This window comes from Penicillium riverlandense (assembly GCF_028828495.1).
Source record: "Penicillium riverlandense strain IBT 135883 chromosome Unknown utg000007l_segment0_segment0, whole genome shotgun sequence".
In the NCBI taxonomy this organism is placed as follows: Eukaryota; Fungi; Ascomycota; class Eurotiomycetes; order Eurotiales; family Aspergillaceae; genus Penicillium; species Penicillium riverlandense.
This window is the reverse complement of record NW_026643198.1, coordinates 2,873,063-2,893,855: the sequence shown is the minus strand read 5'-3', so window position 1 is coordinate 2,893,855 and position 20,793 is coordinate 2,873,063. Positions and strand designations below refer to the sequence as shown.

At 46.7% G+C, this 20,793-nt stretch overlaps 8 protein-coding genes across 8 annotated transcripts; 2 read left to right on the top strand and 6 right to left on the bottom strand.

Annotated features, from left to right (window-relative positions):
- Nucleotides 1–320: 320 nt before the first annotated feature.
- N7474_008754 (GNAT family N-acetyltransferase) lies at nt 321–746 on the top strand (the record flags this gene model as incomplete). Its single annotated transcript, XM_057200164.1, has 1 exon — nt 321–746. One exon carries the CDS (start codon nt 321–323, stop codon nt 744–746), a length of 426 nt encoding a protein of 141 aa, XP_057050865.1.
- Nucleotides 747–830: 84 nt separating this feature from the next.
- Nucleotides 831–2,964, bottom strand: N7474_008753 (C6 transcription factor; the record flags this gene model as incomplete). The annotated part of the gene is made up of 4 exons (XM_057200163.1): nt 831–1,196; nt 1,255–1,549; nt 1,601–2,698; nt 2,774–2,964. 4 exons carry the CDS (start codon nt 2,962–2,964, stop codon nt 831–833), a joined length of 1,950 nt encoding a protein of 649 aa, XP_057050864.1.
- A 533-nt stretch (nt 2,965–3,497) lies between these two features.
- N7474_008752 (cupin domain-containing protein) lies at nt 3,498–4,039 on the bottom strand (the record flags this gene model as incomplete). Its single annotated transcript, XM_057200162.1, has 2 exons — nt 3,498–3,797; nt 3,857–4,039. 2 exons carry the CDS (start codon nt 4,037–4,039, stop codon nt 3,498–3,500), a joined length of 483 nt encoding a protein of 160 aa, XP_057050863.1.
- A 1,193-nt stretch (nt 4,040–5,232) lies between these two features.
- N7474_008751 (catalase) lies at nt 5,233–6,814 on the top strand (the record flags this gene model as incomplete). Its single annotated transcript, XM_057200161.1, has 3 exons — nt 5,233–5,289; nt 5,348–5,527; nt 5,594–6,814. Coding segments are annotated over 3 exons (1,458 nt in total), but the record flags the coding sequence as incomplete, so codon positions are not given.
- Nucleotides 6,815–12,834: 6,020 nt separating this feature from the next.
- Nucleotides 12,835–13,710, bottom strand: N7474_008750 (HIG1 domain-containing protein; the record flags this gene model as incomplete). The annotated part of the gene is made up of 2 exons (XM_057200160.1): nt 12,835–13,474; nt 13,541–13,710. 2 exons carry the CDS (start codon nt 13,708–13,710, stop codon nt 12,835–12,837), a joined length of 810 nt encoding a protein of 269 aa, XP_057050861.1.
- A 1,096-nt stretch (nt 13,711–14,806) lies between these two features.
- Nucleotides 14,807–16,367, bottom strand: N7474_008749 (uncharacterized protein; the record flags this gene model as incomplete). Its single annotated transcript, XM_057200159.1, has 4 exons — nt 14,807–15,051; nt 15,102–15,195; nt 15,249–16,121; nt 16,182–16,367. The coding sequence occupies 4 exons, from the start codon at nt 16,365–16,367 to the stop codon at nt 14,807–14,809; spliced, it is 1,398 nt and encodes a 465-aa protein (XP_057050860.1).
- A 790-nt stretch (nt 16,368–17,157) lies between these two features.
- On the bottom strand, nt 17,158–17,677 carry N7474_008748 (nuclear transport factor 2 family protein; the record flags this gene model as incomplete). The annotated part of the gene is made up of 2 exons (XM_057200158.1): nt 17,158–17,548; nt 17,598–17,677. The coding sequence occupies 2 exons, from the start codon at nt 17,675–17,677 to the stop codon at nt 17,158–17,160; spliced, it is 471 nt and encodes a 156-aa protein (XP_057050859.1).
- Nucleotides 17,678–18,510: 833 nt separating this feature from the next.
- On the bottom strand, nt 18,511–20,387 carry N7474_008747 (uncharacterized protein; the record flags this gene model as incomplete). The annotated part of the gene is made up of 2 exons (XM_057200157.1): nt 18,511–18,667; nt 18,718–20,387. 2 exons carry the CDS (start codon nt 20,385–20,387, stop codon nt 18,511–18,513), a joined length of 1,827 nt encoding a protein of 608 aa, XP_057050858.1.
- Nucleotides 20,388–20,793: the final 406 nt, after the last annotated feature.

The following is a 20,793-nucleotide window of genomic DNA, read 5'->3' as shown; positions in this document are numbered from 1 at the left end:
AAGGGTTGTAAAGATTCAATTGACATGTTACATATTGTTGATATGAACTTTTTTCCCCTCCTTTGTTTTGTTTTGGATACATAATATTTTTACAGTACAAAATCTGGCCAACTTTGCAAGTGTGACTCTCGTGTCTGTGGATACCATTCCGGAGTTCGGAGTACCCACTCATATGCATATCACCCGCGATGATCTTTCAAGGGCCTACCCTCTCGCAAAACCCCTCGTTCGATATCCATGGGAAGTTTTCCTGAACATCTCTCCAATCTTTGCCCACCGGCTTTAAACACGTTCTACCGAATATGAATCCCTCCTCGACCATGCCATCTGGCTACATCTTCCATGACGGACACCCTTCTGTGTCGGACTATCTCAATCTCCGCTCCGTCGCCGGCCTCTCTCCCAAAACCATTGCGCAAGCAACTGAGGTTCCCAACGGAAGCTGGTACGGGTGCTTCGTTACCAGTGAAAAAGACAAGAAGGTCGTTGGAATGGGACGTATCATTGGCGATGGTGGATGGTATTTCCATATTGCGGATATGGCAGTTCACCCGGGCCACCAACGGAAAGGGCTTGGGGACGCGATCTTGAAGACGCTTCTGTGGAAGATCTCAAAAGGTGCAGCTCAGGATGGTAAGCCTTACATCTCACTGTTTGCAGATGAGGCGGGGCGAAGGTTGTACCACAAAAATGGATTTGTTGAAGCAGCCCCTGGTCAGCTCGGAATGGTGCTGCCCTCGAATTGATGAAGTGAAGATTCCATCAGTATGACTAAAGAAAGACGGTGACTTCTTATCATGTGAATGTAGCTGAATAGGCTAAGAAATAATTCAAAATATGTCGATGCTTGAAAACTCTTCCTGTTGGTTTGAGAGAACCGCAGGATCCAAGAAGTCCAAAGAGTCTAGGGGTAGAAACTGCAGCGCGGAAGAATCGGCAACAGCAAGCTGATTGGCAAAGTGAACAGGATCCTCCGAGGTGAACTGACGCTCAATAGCAGCATCGAGGATACGGCTAAGTTGAAACTCCGCTTGCCGACAAATTGTGTAGTTTCCATAGTTGAGCGGAGCTATCCACCGAAGAGAGGATGCAAAAACACTCAGAAGGGGAATGAGTCGGGACAAGCCATGGTGTGGAGGGCCTTTGACCAATTCAAATGCAATCAAGCCAGCACAGGGCAAGCCGTAAAACAAAACCTATCTCTGTGTCATCCACCGGCTCGTGAAGGGGAAGATAGGAGGGGACGCCACATACAGCCCAGGAAAAGTCATTCTTAAGAGCAGAAATATTCTCGTATTCTTTGCAAATTTTGGATATAGCCGTTAAAATTTCCTCGCAAGACTGTAACAGGGCCCTGAGGCCCGTGTTCGTTCTTTTCAGGATAGATCGCTGGAGAAGAAAGCTGTTGTACTTCATATCGAGATGCGCTAGGAGAACCATGCGATCGTGGTTTGTCATGCCTTGGGGGTTCTGCGACTCGGCGACTGTATCGAATCGCATATAAGACGGGACCTTTTCTGGAAAGGCCACTACTCTACGTAACAATTCTCTGCACATACTAGTTGAGAAAATGCGATTTCGGTAGCGAATGAGGACTCACCTTGCTCGCTGCTCGACATCGGAGCTATTCATCCCCATGCAAACCTCCAAAATTTCCGATCGTAGAGCCGAGATCATGAAGCGCAGACGGATGAATGAGCATGGACTCAAGCGGCTTGGTATGCGCCAGCCATGCTGATTCCACTGAGGCTCGGCTGATCTTCCTTCCAGAGAGACCAAGTCTTCATCACTGACATCCTGCGGAGGGGTCATGTCACAGTACCGCCAGTTAATGAGAGGTGGCCTTCCGATGAAGGTAGATACCGCTTTATCGATGAAAAAGGCAGCCGCAAAAATTCTCCTTCTCCACTGCCGGAGAAAGATTGGGTGGGTGTTCCGATCCAGGTGAAGTTCCCCGCTGTATACAAGTCCGGAAAGTTCCGTAAGGCGATCCCATACGCGCTGGTTCCCGTCTCCAAGCACCATGGTCAAGAGCTGTATATTATTGCACAGGAAAGCAGCTGATACTTCACTTGCCGCCTGCGAAGAGTGTATGCAAAGCGTTGCGCATTTGTCGCAAGCATCTATAAGCTGATGTGCAAGCGTGGTCTTGGCCCAAAGGTTGCCATTGTCGTCCAGCAATAAGGGATCCGCATCTTCCAGTGACATAAGGCATATACCAGCAATGGCAAATATATTCCCGACTGATTCCCATCGCAAACTATTGCCGGTGAATTGTGAGCAGTAGTTTTGCATTGTCATTTTCTCGCCTATGGTCAACTTCCGACAAGACTGGAAGCATATTCTGTTTGCGACAACCTGGACCCCTTGTGAAAGCGGATCAGTGACCGACGAAGCACCAAGCACATTGTGTGCTGAAGAGCAAATAGACCGAGCCATGATGTGGGGAAGGATAGGAACCTGGCTTTGCTGGTAGTAGAAGTCTACTAATTGTATAAAGACACTTGAGCTTTGAAGGAAGAGCAGGATCTTGGAGCCAGACAAGATATCCTCAGCTCTTGGAACTGCTGGGTCGTCTGATAGGATTGAGGTCTCATCGAGCAGAAGACCCTGAAGCAATGATCTATTTTCATCAAATAACGCTTTATAATTGGTGAAAACAAGCGGGGATGCCGGCTCATGATGCAAATCATGAGAGCTAGAGCCAGGCCCGAGTTAGCCAACCCGACACATAAGAACAGACTGCGAACGAATAACTCAATAGCGATCCTACCTCCCTTGAGCACCCGCTTGCTTAGTTAAAGGTGCGGGGTGATAAGTGCAGTCCTTGGCGATTCCGCGTGAGTAGCATCTACCACACACGGGAAGTGCGTGGTCACATCGCACTTTCTGAGTGCGACAAGGTTCACACGAAGGGGGTTTTCCATTTCTCCTCGTTGAGGCGGCAGTAGAGAATGGTATCATGGCTAAGCACTGACGCGATTTCTGGAAGTAAGCTGACAGGCAAGAGGAACATGCTTACTGCGGCCCAGACATGGTCTGAGTGATCAGTTTTGACAGTGCTGCCATCAGAGAAGCGTATACCCAGGTCTCTGGACGTTTCCCTCAACCCAGTGGGAAGGTGGGTGGTCCGGGCAGGGAGCAAGGTGGCAAGCTTTGGATTAGTAAGTTACTCAGGCCTCCTCCTAGTTAGAGGCTGTCTTATGGCCGGCAACGGTGCAGACAGGGACCATTGAAGCCTCGGGTGCCCCAGAGAGTAAATTTGGAACATTTGAAATTATTTCCTGTCAATTCATTTGCAATATCAAGTCTAAGCTGCTGTTGAGCATGATTCGTGAATTTTTACGCTTCGTTTATTTAACCATTCATCTCCCACAGAAAACTTACTGTCCTCACATTGCTGAATTATCTTCAAACTACATGTGAGACCTGGGATGCTTTTTGGTAGATCCGGGATAGAAATTGAAATGCATTCATTCGTCCCTGAATCATTTAAACTATTCAAGCAGCTTGTTTTCCTCCTTGCTTCTAAGAGCCCACTGAGGGGGAACATCAATCCCTTCATCCTCCTCCCGGTCTCCTTGAGCCTTGTCCTTATGGACCGTAGTAGGCCTATGTTCCGCAGGGGAGTATATAGTATACAGGAGCAAAGGCACAGTACCAACGTTGATAAACTGGTGTTGTGTACCTGCAGGTACGACAATCATATCTCCAGCCACAACGCCTCGCTCTTCTCCCGCCACGATCGCGAGCCCTTTGCCTGCTGTGAACGTCAAGACCTGATCTACCGAATGGACCTATGTGGGGGTTTTAAACGCGTCAGTTGCATGCATACAAATTTGTGAGCTCCACAAACCTCTTCGCCTATGTCGCCTCCGACCGGGACATTCATCAAGACAACCTGCGAGTAAAGGCCCGTCCATATCACTCGGCGGAAATCTGTAGATGTGGAAGGCAAAGAGTTGGTCATCTGAGGCAGGAAAACCATTTTTTTGGCTGGCGGCTCCTGCGATGTGCATTGAGGTGGTTGAGAAGCCATTTGAGTGAATTCCACGAAATGTAAAGTCGGTCAATTATGGTCTGTGAGGCGGAGTCGGCGACGGAATTCAATGATTGACGCGACTACCCGGGAAAGGAAGATTAGCAGAGGCAATATACAAACCTTGGAAAGGTACATATGCGGCTAACTATATAGATGTCAACCTTAGTTCTAGGCCCGGTTGTAATAGCCTTTGACCAAGGGCTATTTGTCAACTACTTCCTATTGTCCCTCGGACAAAGATCCACGTAATTCAATGACTGAGAATTGCTACCACCCGAGCTCTGCCGGGCCTACTGCAGCTTAGTGACCATTTGTAAGCATCGTTTTTCTGGTAGGGCTCTAAGGCTCTCTCGGTCTTTGTGAAAATTTTCGCGTTTCTCTCCCTCTCCGGTTATCACTCGGACATGTGCCTCAACAGATCGGATCGGAGAACTGACTGATAGAGTTCCCGCATCCGATAGAATTACACCAATGATACGAGGAATAGATTACTGGCTCCAAGTGGGAACTCCGAACTCCAAGCCAATCAAGCAACAGAATGAAGGCGAGCAGGAATCTATCAAACTTACTTGCCATTGTATGAGCCTTTCGCTATCTAGATCTCTTTCGACAAAAAAGCAAGCCATGAATCCCGTGGCTCCGGATAGGGATGTAAGTTGCTAGTACACTGAGATGGAACGGAAATAACGGCGTAAAAAGTACCCCACTTTTTATCCTGGCCAGAGCAGCAATGCATACTTCCGGGGAAGAGAATGATTCCCACGCAAAGCCCGGCCCAATTGTCACGAAGTAACCATCATTGAGCAACGCAAAATACCACTGGCCAAGTTTCTTCTTGATTAAAAACTAGCGCTGGTTACGGACCCGTGGAACGTTTTTCATTAATAATGGTGACGCTCTAGAAATTGAGGAATAGTGTTCCCTCCATTCCATAACAAAGGACCCTTGTATTGACACAGAAGTGGGCTGGAATCATGATGTCAGAACGAATTTTCCTCTAGCATATAAGTCGAGTCATCCCCTGCCAAATTGATACTTTTCAACAACGTTCAATTCAGCCCTCGTCCTTCTATACATGAAATCAATTCGCCGCTTCACCGCTCAGTGCAAGCCGTACAAGTCCACCAAGATGACCACTGTGAAAGGTAAGTTTCCAAAATGATAAAGTCAAGGCATACGTCTCAAATTAGATAGATACCTTCCGTTATGCCGAACGACCAACCTATACAACTTCAAACGGCTGCCCGGTAAGTAGGCAAATCTTGGCGTACCTTTTATTGATAACAAAATGCTAATTTCTTGCAGGTAATGAACCCACAGGCCACGATGAGGGTCGGACCAAATGGTCCAATCCTTCTACAGGATTTTCACCTCATTGACACGCTGGCTCATTTCGACCGGGAGAGAATCCCGGAGCGTGTAGTCCATGCCAAGGGCGCTGGAGCCTATGGCGAGTTTGAGGTCACGGACGATATCAGTGACATCGTGTGTCTCCCTTAAACCCCTACAGTAAATCCACTGGCTTTTTATTTAACAACGATTATGTTATAGACGATCATTGATATGCTCAAATCCGTCGGCAAAAAGGCCAAGCTGGTCACTCGCTTCTCGACTGTTGGTGGCGAGAAAGGATCAGCCGATAGCGAGCGAGATCCTCGCGGATTTGCGACCAAGTTCTACACCGATGAGGGCAATTGGGATTGGGTTTTCAACCATACGCCCATATTCTTCATTCGGGATCCGGCTAAATTCCCACTGTTCATCCACACGCAGAAGAGAAACCCTCAAACTAACTTGAAAGATGCGACAATGTTTTGGGACTTCCTGTGCTCGAATCAAGAATCGATCCATCAAGTGATGCAGCTCTTCAGCGATCGTGGAACACCTTATTCGTACCGCCATATCAATGGCTACTCGGGTCATACATTCAAGTGGATTAAGCCGGATGGCGGATTCAACTACATCAAGATCCACGCTAAGACGGATCAAGGTAGCAAGAATATGACTGCCGAAGAAGCTGTCAAACAGGCAGGCGTCAACCCAGACTGGCACACGCAAGATCTCTTCAACTCGATTGAACGCGGAGAGTATCCATCGTGGACATGCTATGTTCAGGTGCTGAGCCCAGAGCAGGCGAAAGTCTTCCGGTGGAACATTTTTGACCTTACTAAGGTCTGGCCGCACGATCAAGTCCCACTTCGTCGATTCGGACGATTGACGCTGAACCGCAATGTGGAAAACTATTTTGCGGAGATGGAACAAGTAGCATTTTCCCCGTCGCACCTTGTTCCAGGCGTCGAACCATCTGCGGACCCAATGCTCCAGGGCCGCCTGTTCTCTTACCCAGATACCCATCGTCATCGACTGGGTGTCAACTACCAACAAATTCCGGTGAATTGTCCTCTGCGTGCGTTCAACCCTTACCATCGTGACGGCTCGATGACGGTCAATGGTAACTATGGTGCGAACCCTAATTACCCATCCTCGTTCCGACCCCTACAAATGGGCTCTGTGGGTGCGAGCCAGGAACACGAGCAGTGGACTGGTGCGGCGGTGTCGGACTTGATACCTGTCACGGAGGAAGACTATGCGCAAGCTACAGCACTTTGGAAAGTGCTGGGACGACAAACCGGCCAGCAGGACAATTTTATCTCTAATGTTTCTGGCCATCTATGTGGAGCGAAAGAAGCTGTCAGAAAGCGGGCTTACGAGATGTTTTCACGGGTGGACGAAAGTTTAGGTTCCCGAATTGCGCAAAGCACCGAAGCTAGAATGTGATGTTGGTGACTATGATGCGGTTGTTTTATGCTGGTCTTTTCCGAGTGCCTGTTTGATCTGGCTGAAAATATGTCGTGCTTTAAATTGTCAGTTAAATCTGATTCTTAATCTGTCCTCACCGGCCCTCAGGTAGGTGGATCAGAAACCCGAAGAAGGTGTTGTTGTAGTATCTATGACGAAGTACACATATGAGACAGGAAAAGGAGAAGAAACTGCTTGCCCGGAGGGCATACGGAGGCCGCAAGTAGCTGCATATAGTATCTAGTTAAATGCCTGCAGTTAAAACGGAGGCTTATGCAAAAGTACCCATGCGTATGCCTTGATTTATCAGACCCTAAGACTTCGGTCTCCATTTTCAGTTTATATTCGCTCTTTTTGATGTTTTCCCTCCTATATTGACTACGTCATGTGCTTACTTGCTAAGGTAAACGTCTCTCTTTTCAAAAGGCAGCAGTTACGATTTCCAGTTACAATTTTCCCGTGAACAAATATTCTATTAATGGACTGAAAAGATTTGAAGAGAATAGAGGATAATGACAGCGCCTGGTTTTGTAGATCATGAGATACTCGCTTTTAATAAGTGGAGAGTAGATGTCGTTTAATATTGAATGCTCGGGTTCCTAGGTACTCTCATAAATTACCGCATTGTACTCTAAGCTTACTTATTGTTTTGGAATGATTAAATGTTTCATAGATCCTTCTAAAAAGCGACATTAATTCACTTTCGTTGGCTCACTACTGATATGCGACTATGTTAGATTATTGAGCTTCATCAATTAACTACAAAGAAATTTGCAACTCTGCTTCTCAATATATGTTGGGTGTTGAGGATCAAGTTAACAATATGAGAGGAGGATTGAAGACAAGAGTAGGCGTTTAGAGATAAGCATATTGAGACTCGTATCATGGTTAAGACTCCCCAGCTTTCACAATCAGTAAAGTACCTGGACGGGTATGCGCAGGTGAAGCTCTTGACCTGGGTAGGTGTCAAGGCTGAGCGACAAATAGATAACGTATTTGCGAGATATCCATGGAGAGAGAAAAGTTGGTGGAGGGAATTGCAAATTTCCACAATCAATAGTAAGTTGTGCATCAGCTTCCCTTCGAATTCCCCCACGGCAGCCTGTATGACATTCTGAAAGTGAATTAGACACGGCCCAACAATACGTAACTGTCATGGCAGCAAGTAGAGAGTTCAAATTACCAGACTTGGTGTGTTCAGCATATTTCCAGGGCGAGAGTACGACTTTGTACTTTCGTCGAAAGTGAACTGAGGAGGATTCCGCCATATCATGTGAGTCGGTGACTTCAGATGAGGTCGGGACGTGAGGGTGCGGAGTGACAGAAAAGTATGTTTCTGACTTGATGATAATGGAGCATTCACCAAAGCTACGTTTTGGAATGTCATCCGGTCGAAGTTGTCGTCGCAGCTTGCATAATTTCAAGTGGACACTAAGGGTAGTTGACGGATGAGGATCGGTCAGAAATATTGGTTGCGGCTCCAGCGCCTCGGCTGTCATTTGAGCATACTTCTTTAAGCCAAAAAAGGAAGACATCGTTCGACGATCAAAGAGACGATATTCGCCTGGAAAGTCATCAAAACAGAGAGGCGGTTGAGCATCTGAGGTTGCATAGACCTTAAACGGCGTTACCACCTCCCCTACAATATCACCCTCTAGAATGGCCTGGGATCGAATTCGATAGGAAACATAGCAATGTGCGTACGGGACCGGGTCCGACTTTGTGTCTCTTGTGTGACGGATGCAAGTTGAGGGTGGAGTATCAAATGTCGAAAATGCGGAGCCGTATGGTGGCAGAATCTGGTCAGGAATGTCGAACGCAAAAGGGACTGATACATCCTGAGCACTAGAAGTAATTCCCGTTGTAGAAGCTCTGCTTTCCTGGACCAAGGAAAATAGCTTCCCCCGAAATTGTCAGCAAAGACGATTGTTTCGGTGATTTAATAATTATCTCTCACTCGTTGTCCATTTGTACTGATCTTATACGTGTGTTCAGATTCAACCCAAATTTGGTTTATTAAATCACCTGTAAAGAAATAATTACCCGGTAGGACAATGTAAAATTTGGACATAAATACCTTCCAGGATTATTCTCAGCGAGCCAAATGTTGGGCCGTTGCTTCCAAGTGAGACAATACCACTTAATTTATTTTGACCAATAAGGAGAGGAAGAGGGTCTTCTTGAGTTCCTGGGAGGAATATCCCCTTGTTGACCAGAATTTTCATTTGCAATGGCATAGTTATACACGCTTGAAAGCCAAAATGGATGTATAAAGGTTGTATGAAAGTGTATGTTTACGAGTCGAAGAAAGAAGAAAGTAAGGAGCTTGGTCGATTCTGGTCACTCGCAGTCAGGAAAGAGCAGTGAAACCTTTAACATTGTTGACTTGAACCTGTTGTTGGTATCTGGGACATCAATCGGAACAGGGTGATAAAGATCGGAGTTGACATAAATCGGAGTTAAGTGATCGGAGAAAACGAGGGTTCCACTTTTCCAGGCCAACATCTCCGATGCATGAAATTCAATCTCGTAAGCTGTTCGCTCTAGACGCAGGAAGGCACAGTATTGCGTTCCAAATTCAATTATAACTAGACAGACATCCATACCAAGCTAATTCGGCGTTGGTAAAAGCGTACTCGAAACACTTTACGCTTCCTTTGAATATTATTGCCTCTCGTGACCGTTTGCTCACGAGCGTTGCCCCTATGCTTCAATAAAGTCAATTAGGCCCGGTATTGGAGCAACTTGTGACCAAAATTACATAATATCAGGCCAACCCGTTTAAAATTGACACCTTGGTCATCTTGCCTCATATCTGCCGAGCAAAGCGAAGATTCATGTTCCGCCGCCTGCGCAAGTTGCAGGGCACTCAACATGAAATGCTTCCATCTGATGCCAGGGTACGTCAATGATCAAGATCACAACATTGGAATGCAGTAAGTATAATCTCGTTGATTTATGCTCGTTTCGGCCTCGCCTTTCCGTCCCTCCCGAGAACTAATTTTATGGAAATATCAGTCAACGTATTTCACAAGCCAATGAAACATCCTCAGCCAACCTTGGTCAATATACGGACCATACTGCACCCCAGTCCTCCTCTTTTTCCAATCGCAGACTTGAGGACAGTTTCTCTGACAGCTCGACTTGTGCCTTCGGACTCCACAATCAGCCGCTTGGGTCAAATCCAGCTTTGTTAGGAAATTTCCGGTCCGGAGGTCAAATTATCAACTTCTTACAGAGCCACCCAATATGTCGGGAGCTTATAGATGCCTACTGTTGTCGAAATCAGGAGACGATTTTGCCTGAAGTTGCAATGCGAGCAATTAGCCATTCTGTTTTGGAACTTTCTGCCATGTCAGCTGATTTGGCAGAGATTCGGTCCAGTCAGATCTTCATGCACACGATGAGTCCTCTGATGACTGACTCAATAATGACATATAGTCATTACATCGCTCTCTTTACTGGTCAATCCATGAGATGGGAAGCGATAGGATGTTTTATTTCGATGACAGGAGTTGCTCTCATGGGGTACTTCAATTCAGACCCCATCTTACAATCCGAAGATGGATACCACTGGAGAAAGCAAGACTTGATAGCGTTATTGCTCGACACAAGCAACCTCTGTCTCGAATTTTGCAAAAGCTGTACCTCTCCAAATGAAATGATGATTTCATTCCTGTATAACAACATTCTGTTTCTCACGAGTGTTCTTGGTGAGACGAGTCCCCAGGCTGAGGCTCAAATGACTGAGCTAGCGCGAATGTTATCTGCTGAAGAATTCCAGCAATCTCAAAGATTACCACATTTTCTACATCAATGGCGACGACTTTGCTTCGCCATGGTGTTTTCTCTGGAAGTGAAGCTTTCGACTTTTACCGGCCACCGCCGTCTTATCGACCACAGAAGACGTGATCTGAGCCTGCCTCTTGACCTGTCGGACGAAATCACGGAGTCTTCTTCGTTGTTGGACGACTCTGTCTTATATCAGGTGCCCCATACCGGACGGCGCTTAGCCGAGGTCCCGAGTCGCGGTTCTGTCATTCGATTTCGTTTCCAGTTAGCTATTTTGAGAGCAGAGATTCTAGACGCGTCTACTTTCTCTAACTGCAACCGAGTACATTTAAGGTAAGCTTTATACCACTAGGCTTTCTTAATCTGCTGCGCCTAATTAAATACTCATAGCGATATTTCTAAGCGACTCGATAATATTTGGGAATGCGCGCCAGGCTATATGCGATATGATGCCAGCATTATGCCCAGCATAGAGGACTATTGCACTCGTCTACGGTTTCATCTTTATATGGACTTCCTCTTCAGTCACTTTCTGCTCTGTAAGCTACGATTCCGACACTCCTTGTGTGACATCGAGGAACTCTTCCAGAGTTCATTGCACCTTATTTCCGCGTTGTGCAAAATTTGGGAGTGCCGCACTCATGTGGCTGAGTTTTCCAGGGACTTTTCTTCAATTGTAAGTAGAAAGAATGTGCAGTTGGCACTTATGCTAATAGGATGTACGCAGGCTTTGTACTACGGTTACCCCTGCGCCGAAATTGTTCTATCTAGCTCTCCACAGTCGCAGGGTGATAATGGCTTGGTAGAAACCTCATATCTGTGCAGAATTACGCCGATCTTGAATTCATTTTTGTCTATTCTTCGCTGGATCGCCCCTCGAGAATATGGCAACCACGCCTGTTGTGAGAGAGTCAGAGATTACTTAGATGCAATGTTGAATGACGTTGTCCAGTGAGCAAATGCACATTCTTCTCTTCTTCTCTTTTTCAAGGATTTGCTTTTAGTCATAAGGATTCAAAAATGGCTTATCCTTGAATGACAGAACTTCAAATGAACTAGTGTCGTTGATCTATTCAGGATGGGTTCGTCCGCATGGTCTGGTGAATGTTGATGGCCTGAGCAGACATAAACGATGGTTATTCATAATTAGCTTTGGCTTCGCCGATGATAAGGCTTTATGTACAATCCAAGGAAAACGTATATTGGGGGTCTTACCAAAGAGTGCTGTCCTGGAAGGATAATTAACAAGCCTAAGGTTTCTATTTCTTGAGTAAACTTGTACCTGCTCTGAAGTATGTTCAGAGCTCGGGTAACAGTCTTGGAATTAGTGACAAATATTCTCGGGCTAGAAGAGGCTCATTATGGGCTAGCGCATATGATGAGCGACTCGACCAAGGTGGGCACGGTCTTATTATTCAAGTAAGGCTGTACGTGTGCTTCCATAGGTATGAACTATGAAATTCTCCCGTTTCGACTTTTTAGAATAGGGTCATCAAAAGGGGACTTTTTCAGAAATTTGAAACTTCGATGCTATGTATCATAAAAGGTGAAACAAATCTGCACACGGCGTAGTGCACGGTATTTAAAGTGATTTTGAATGGAAAATATTTTGCAGTGTGAAAGCAGGAGGAGTTAAATCTTGCGCGAGTCTACGGCGCCTTCGTCAGCCAATTTTTGCTGGAATTTTCAATGTTATTTACCATTTTCCCACAAGTCAGTCGCCATCTCAACATCAAGATTATGCAACTCGCCGGAGATGCATCGTGACAATGCTCTCATGAAACTAAAATACACTTTGTCCTTTGATATAGTCTGACTCGTTGCCAACTCATTTGTCCCACCAAATACCGCGTCCGGAACAGCACCTCGCGGCCTTGCATCAAAATTGTTGCCCTTAATTCTCGTATCTGTGGTTGATGCTGGGATTTGTCGTCCATCTGTCCTTAATTTATCAGCGAAGATTACCGTTATGGGGCTTCGTTCGCGTCCAACGGCATAAGCATTGTCAGGTGACTGCCAATAACAATTTAGTAGTCTATATTGGGGTAGTGATCATCGACTAGAAACTTCGGTAACTGTAACCTTGGCCTTTACAATGCCTGAGATAGTGAATTGATCTCCAATGGTTCACAATCTCCACCATGACGTTTACTCGACTTTTGGCTGCTTTCATCCACAAGTGTCCTTTGACGATCGCTTTTTTACTTCTCTCTTTCCCTTCTTTTCAGTCCCTCATACTCGCGAGAAACCATCTCCTTCCAAATATGGTCGCTCTCTAGGCTACCACGGTGTCCAATAGGAGTCCCAACAACTGTACTTCTTCCATTTGTCTGATTTCGTCGAATCGGCCCCTCTTCTTTGCTCTGAACTCGCCTCTCGAATGCCGCTGCGACACATATGATGCCAATAGTCAACCCCTGGGCATAAACACGAGCTTGTACCATCTTTTGCCGGCTAGTCAAGTACCGATTTCGGCCTAGCATGACGAGTGAACCAGAGATACTGAACACCCACGCCGCACCTAAAATTTTGTATTTTTCATGGTAGACCCACTCAAGTAAGCGTTCAGTACCCGCCTGGTGAGAATGGCGACTTTCTTGTAGCCACCTGTCGTGCTCGATGTGGGACGACATTAGGGGGTTATGCCGTAATTCGAAGACTCGTGACCCATGGTCTGCGCCCACTATGGCCAGGAATGTCCCGCACGATGTGACTATGTATCCTCTGAATTGTATGGGTAAGGATCGGAAACGGGTGAAGCGACGACTGGCGGCCATAACCCCCGCCAGGCCACCTACGAGGCCTGCAACACCACAAATTGTGCCACCTTTCAAAACCTCACTGTAAATGAGTCAGTCATTGTAGGTGGGAAATAGAATGCACAGGTAACTTCGATCCCAGACTTACTGGTAATGGGCGTCTTCTTCTTCCTGACTAAGAAGTTTCATATCCTCAAGAAAACATTCGGCAAGATCTACGTCAATGACAGATGTCTTGTAACCTTTTTTTTGGGTTGGGGGGGGGGGGGGGGGGGGGGGGGGGAGATGTCCAGCTTTATTGGAGTGCTCGTCTCGCATTTTCGAGCCGAAACGAACAAGGGAGGTGAGATATCGTCGGTTTTTATACCCGTCGGATGAAAACCTGATTGGTTGAAAGGAGAGGTACTAATAGTTTCTCGCGCACCGTATCTCCGATGGGCCGACTGACATAGCTATCTCCGTATGCCTGGAGCATAACCACCCCTTCGTGTCGCTACATGGAATCTCCACGGACATTGGAGGTTCACCCACAAAACTGAATTAAGATCCATTGATTGGACTGTAATTTTGTTTGTGCTTGGAGAGGTCCTGGCAGCTATATCGAGCATCGGGGATTGCTGGGGAAATTATTTCTCGGAAAAATGGAGCTGGCCCATCGGTTTCTGCGATCTTCATCGGACGTCAGGCTTTCTCTCCTCAGACCGACAAAGTATCCCATGTTTGTTCCCTACCGCCATTTCCCGACGCGTATGGGGTCTTCAAATTTGTATGCAAAGATTCCTTCAGAGATGGACCGCACCCGTTCCCGTGGGTTCTAGCTCTAATATCGCGACTACGTCAATATTCCTGGCCCTACTCGTAAGACTCCGCTGCCAAATAAGTGACACCAGATTTGAGACACTTCCAGAATACTCTAGACTGGCAGGATGAATAATCAGTAGATGTCGCCAAGGGTCAGTACCCTTTTCACTGCCGTCGTGTCGTAAAAACAACCCCTTAAATCCGATACTATCAGCCAGGAGAGTGAGAATCAAGAGTTCTGCAGAATAGAAGCAGATCAGATGGTGGCCACGGCTGGGGTTGTGTTATTCTGATGCTAACGATCCACAGCCCACACATGGGGTATTAGTGGTGTAAGGTCTTATTCAATACACTTGACTTCTCCCGATTATTTGCTGTTATATATCTTTTCTGTTTTACCAAGCATTCGGCTTTATTGGCCCATTGCACTGATAATCACATACTCCCTGGAAGCTCTGAGCTTCTCGTCTGGCTTCGAAATTCTAGAAAGCACGGCTTTTACACGGATGGGCAAGTAGGTTCTGGAAAGAAAAGCTAAAATTCTATCATGGTTCTATTCATGGGCATTTAAGTAAGTTGCTTCGTATGCTAGCTAACCTAATAACAGCCAGACTTATACTTTCCGCAGAGTAAACGTAGTAGAAAGCGCACGGGCGATTTTTGAGTAATTCAACCGGGTTGGCTTATCCGGGCTCCCATTCACTTTGTCGGGTGCTCTGTCCGACATTCGGATTTTCCATTGTCGCAAGGCGAGCAGGCAAAGGGTTCCCGCGATAAAGACACACCCAGAGAACACTTCAACGTCGAGGTAGTAAGGGCTGCGGCGGCGACGAAGTTCCAGAGCGATTGGCTCCGCAACTATCCAATCCGTTAGCGCTGAAAAATGCCGAGAGGTGGCAGCAACATACAGGTGGTTGGAAGGACAATCACTGTCCAGACAATGGACAGAGCGGCAGGAAGCAATCGAATGCCGAGAACTTCATTGAGCAGAGGTCCAATTGTCTAGTAGTGCATGTTAGTAAAGACCACCAATGGTACATTAGGGGTAAACAAACCGCCCAGTAAGTTCCAAATACCGAACCACCAAGGACAGCGAAGACAATCAACACCGCATAAGAATTACCTGACGTCCAGATACACAAACAATAAAGAGCGGAAAGAAAAGTAGCACCCGTTGCCACGTTTATTCGACCAGCATAGTCACTCAAAAGCCCGATCGTAGGCCGCCCAATGGCCATTCCAAGATTTGCCAAAGCCCCGACGATAGCGCCCTGTCGAGAGGTAAGTCCCACTTTGACAGCATTGTCCGGAAGAGAAAATAGGATGATGGTGTATCCCAGAGTGCTGAAATAGGCCCATCCGACGAGCAGCACAAATTCGTAACGTTTGAAAAGCGATAAATCAAAGGAGTGTTGGTTGGGTTTGAGATCGCTGTTTCGGTCCCGCATCAAAAAAGCACAAGTGATGTTGACCACAAAGACGCAGATAGCAGTTATCCGGAAGGCCCATGGTAGACCCAAGTTTTGGATCATCGAGCTTGTAGCCAGGCTCCAAATCAGCCCGCCAAGTCCACTTCCTCCAGCAGCGATTCCGTTCGCGACGCTTTTGCGCTTCTCAAACCATTGGGGAACTATACCCACTGCCCCAACATAGAGAAAAGACGAACCCCATCCGAAGAGAAGACCCTGTGTGAGAAAGAGGTGCCAGACTTTCGTTGCAAAGCTAGCCGCAATCAATCCACCAGTTTCAAGCACCACGCCGACCAATAGTGTAGGTCTAGTGCCAAACGTATGAACACACTTTGTGACAAGAGGGGCAATAAATGTGATCTGAGAGATAGATAAGCCACCGATGAAAGAATATGTAAGCTCAGATGTCCCAGGGAAAGTGTTGCTGTCGAGGTAATGTGCGAGGTAAACACCGAAAGCCTTGAGATTAGAGTAAAAATCAGTATTAAGTGAGCGGCTCCGAAGTCGGTCCACACTTACCCCGTTGACTCCCCACGTGTGGGCTGTAATAAGAAGCATGGCAACGACACAGACCCAGCCATATCCTCCGTCGGATTTATTAGCCGGAGGAACATCCGTATTCGGGGCCCCTGCATCATAGGCAGGAGAAATGCTCTGATCAGCGCGGTTGTTCTCAAGGTCGTCGGTTATTTGGTTTGGCATCATTGTGCACTTAGAAAAGTCAGAATCATGAGAGATGTGCGGGATGTCGTCTTAAGGTTATGGCAGACCTATTAAATACAATTCCTATACACACACGAGCAACGTAAAAATTCCCGATCTGATTAGCGAAAAGATGGGCCGATCGGAGATAAGGCATATTTTTCAGACACGGGATACATTACACCGATTACACGGATTTCGTAGATGCAACTATTGCCCAAGCCCTTCTGATCAATCTGTGCCGCGGAGGTCGCGACTAATGTTACGCCGGTACCTCAAGGTACATACCTAGCTAGTTGCGAAGCTAATAACCCATGGTCTTGAATTATGAATCACTAAATCGTGACAGTATGGCTTATTACATCTAGCCTATTTTGGTATCGCGTTTGATAATGTAAAAAAAAAAAATTGGAATATATCTGGTTTATCCGCTCAATTGGAACATCTATTGTTTGGGTCCAGAAGTGGGTATGCCGAACTCCGGAGACATGAGCGGGTACCCCGAACGCCGTTAACGTCCAATTTATTATCTGATTGGACACTCTAATCTACGGTAATAGGCCATTTTGTGATAGTTCCTTGGAGAATCGACTGACACCGTTCCACTGGTTTGCTGTGATGCTATCATAGTCCGGATCAATGTGGCGACCGTTAGCTGGAAGCTGTTATACAGGTTCTGAGAAAATGATTCGGAATGAGAATTAAGATAAAAGAATTCCAAGTATTCGAGATTTAGGCAGATCGATAGCTCAAAGATCCAACGCTGTCCATGATGTTGATCACCACACGCTTCTCACCAATGTTCGTCACTGATCTCCACCTCGTTAACATCAATTCCGTCTAAAAACCATCGTGAACTTCCATCTCCATTCTGACCCAGCAGTAGGTCATTACCCGACATCATTCGCTTGCACATCTTTCCATCGCCACGAAAAGTCCAGTCCTCCAAGCCATAGCACCGTTTCCATTTGGAATCATCCTCCGAATCCTGGTATTCGTACCAAAACTGTACAGCGATTCGATTTTCCGTGAATGAAAACAGCTCTTTTCGTAGACGATAAGACTTCTCTTTCTCCCACTTTTTCGTGAGGAAAATCAGAATTGCGTCCGATCCTTGCATAAAAGATGTGCGATTTCGCCAGATACAATCAGCCGTGTATGCATTGATAACCTTTCGGGGTTCCCTAGGAGGTGTGTCAGCGAAACAATCATCGCAGTCGAAAGACAGTCTACTTTGTATTCCACAGATCTTGTGCGGCTTTGACTTTCTGTGTTGCGGTCTCGAAAGTAAATGGAGGTCTAATGGACGCCATATCGGGAGGCTTGGAAGAATATGGGATCGTAAGGTTAGGCTGGATATTTGTTTGGAGAGGACGGAGCGACAGATGTTATCTCAGTGGGATTGTCGCTTTATATAGACGTTTTTGGGGGGTTGTGGAGGGAGGGACGAGGCTAGCGCGTCTGTTAATTTGGCCAGTGCGTTCACCGTCCAAAAGATATTCGCTAATCAGCACCACAAATTTATTCCCATCCATGAGCATCGGAGCAATTGCAAATCGGAGCTCATTGGTGACCTAGAACCACTCTTCTATAGTCTAGGCCTCTTTCGCCCCAGGGGTATGAAGGGAGAGAAACTTTGCGAATGATATGTTTGTCCCATGTTTGAGGCCTGAAATGACCCTTTCAAAACCTTGCATAAGGAAGGAGCCAAACCCAGAGTGAGTCATTAATGACGTACTGAGATAGTACCTCAAAGGCATTTACCGTAAATGGTTATTTGGCTCTAAATTTAATTTCGCGCAACGAATGTGAGCGACATGATCACTTAGGCATCTAACGAAAGTATTCAATTCCGATCAATCTTGCAAGTCATCGTTCTAACGCCTTCTTACGCGTTTAACGGTGTCTAATGGCATTCACTGCCGGGCAAGATCGGGCAATAGAAATTACAGAGCGAGTGGGCTCCGCTCTTTCACTACTATGCTCATGCGTAGTCATTCCTACATTATTCTTCATCGATCAGTTTCAAACACCTGTTCACAGACTCATCTTCTTTGCCACCTGGGGAAATGTGTGCTCGAATAGTTTACAAAATTTAGTCCTGAGATATGAAAAGGTCGGAAACGTTGTCCAGGTTCTGGAAGAGTTAGCGTCGATAGAGGTAGAAGGTTGGAGAGTTCTGCAGTACCCAGTTAAAAAGGTCAGCGTCGAACCATTCTCGCATATCGGTCCAGTCTTCAAAGGTGCTTTCAAACAGCGTCTCCGGATTCGACGGTTGTGGGTTTTCTATACCAGACTGGGCTCTGGAAAGAAAGTCAGCTATATCAACTACATTTGATAGAATCATAATTACTGTAGGTGGCGAAGTATCCGGTGCGCCTTCCGGCATATTGCACTTCGATTCGAGAGATCCTCCATGCGGAGAGCGAGCTTGTCCAGCTCCACCCGGTAAGGTTCAGACTCAAAGGATGGTGGCATATCAAGGAGGCAGGAATTGAGTGCCACAGCGGCGTGGAGAGCTTTTAAGCTCGCCACACCATTTAGCAGCCAGAGAATATGTCGAAGCAGTGGAACTTCGTAGAGTTGTCGATGGAGAACGACCAAAGCGAGACCAGAGGAGATGCATCTGTCTCTAGAGCTAGATATGAAGTTCGGGGATTGGGAGTGATGAAAAGGTCGATGTAGAAGAAGGTACAGGTGATGCGCATACGTTTGTAAGAGACACCAATGAGAATAGGTGGAATCCAGGATACTAGGCGATCCGTCTTTCAAATATGTCGAGTCCCATAGTCTTTGCTCCTCTGTTATCGCCGCGTCAAACTTGTTCAATGATGCGACCTCAAAACGTGAGGCACTGGATATATGGTGACATATCTTGGTGGAAAGCCGGAAAAGACGAACTTTGAACATCATCACAGACATCTGTGTGGGCTTGCTTGAGGCTTCACCAACTCCTTCTTCCGTGATATCAGAGTCGTTGACATCCGCGGGCAGAGTGGATTTAATCTCAAGAAGGAACGTCATGTCGACGTCTCGGAAAAGGATCACTTGGTATGTATGAAGGGACAAAAGACCCGCCCAGCAACGCCGGCGTCTTTCTCTCTCGATGGGGTTATAATCCTGAGAATCAATGTTGCACCGTAGCGCGATGCCAATGTTCAATGCCATTCCTAGCAAGGCCCACCCTTGATCGACAGACTCGTTGTGGGAAAGATTGTAGACAACCATCAGCAAAGCTTCGAATGTGCTGAGTTTGTGTCGGATAAAGAATTGATCCTGTGAAAGACAAATCATTGCGATTTGCTGAAGCTGACGTGACTTGGCCACAATCTCCTGTTCCTGGCAGTGAGACTTGTTTGACCATAATTCTGCCAGCCTGGGATCGCTCGGCTCCATGGTGTTTAGTATTAAAGAGCACATGGTAAATAGCAAAGCCAACCAGGAAAGATCGACCTTATCGGGCTGTTGCATGAAGGCAGTGTATTGCTTCTGGAATGTCGGGCCATGAAGAATTGGAAATAAAGCGGAGATGTGAATAAAAAAATGAGACACCAAGTAGTCACAGCAATTCCGGGGCGGTAGATTTTCGATAATAGACTTGAGTGTCATGCCTAGACCAAGTGGAAACGCAGAGGCGGTATCGGGCACCGCCACTGGATCGGGTTCAGGAACTGGTCGTTCAAGTACTGTTTCCCAGTGGCTATCTGGAATATCTCGATCTTCTCCGGGCCTTACAGGCTCGAGTTGAATGCCCGAGCGACCAGGAATTTCTTGCCTGGATGGGTCGGACTGAGATGTGGTAGGATTCACCCGTGGCACGTCTAACGCCCGAGGCCTGGGTGGTGTTCGATGAGCATTGGTGGAAGCGCTCGCGACACTAGGAGTGGCCCAGAATGAGCAGGACGCTTCACGTCCACGGCGCTTGCAAGAGCTACAGGGTTGCTTGCGATCACACCGTAATTTGGAGTGTCGGCAATCTTCACAGCTCAGGGCTTTTCGCTTCCGCCGATACGACTCTGGCATCGGAGGTAGGCTCAAGTGGTTATGGGCTGAGATATTCCCACTCATTGTTCCCAGAAATTATCCCCCGTAGGGTTTTCAAATCCGATGTATGCCGGTAATATGGATTAGAATCAAGCCTGTTTGTTGCCAGTCGGAGGAAGGAAACCGTGACGTTCACGACGGAGACTAGGGTCGGATCGGAGAAGGCGGTGGCGCGCTGCGCTTTGGCGAGCCTCATCTCCGACCATTACATCCGATGACGTATATCGGTGTAAATGTAATACATCCCCTTCAAGACAGCTGCACGTTGTAAACGTGTACCACGCGTATTTTCATGTCAAATGCATCATGGAGACTCGGTGTTTTATCAACATCACACGCCATCATGTGAATATTCCACTACTTAAGTAACTTGGCAAAGTCGGCT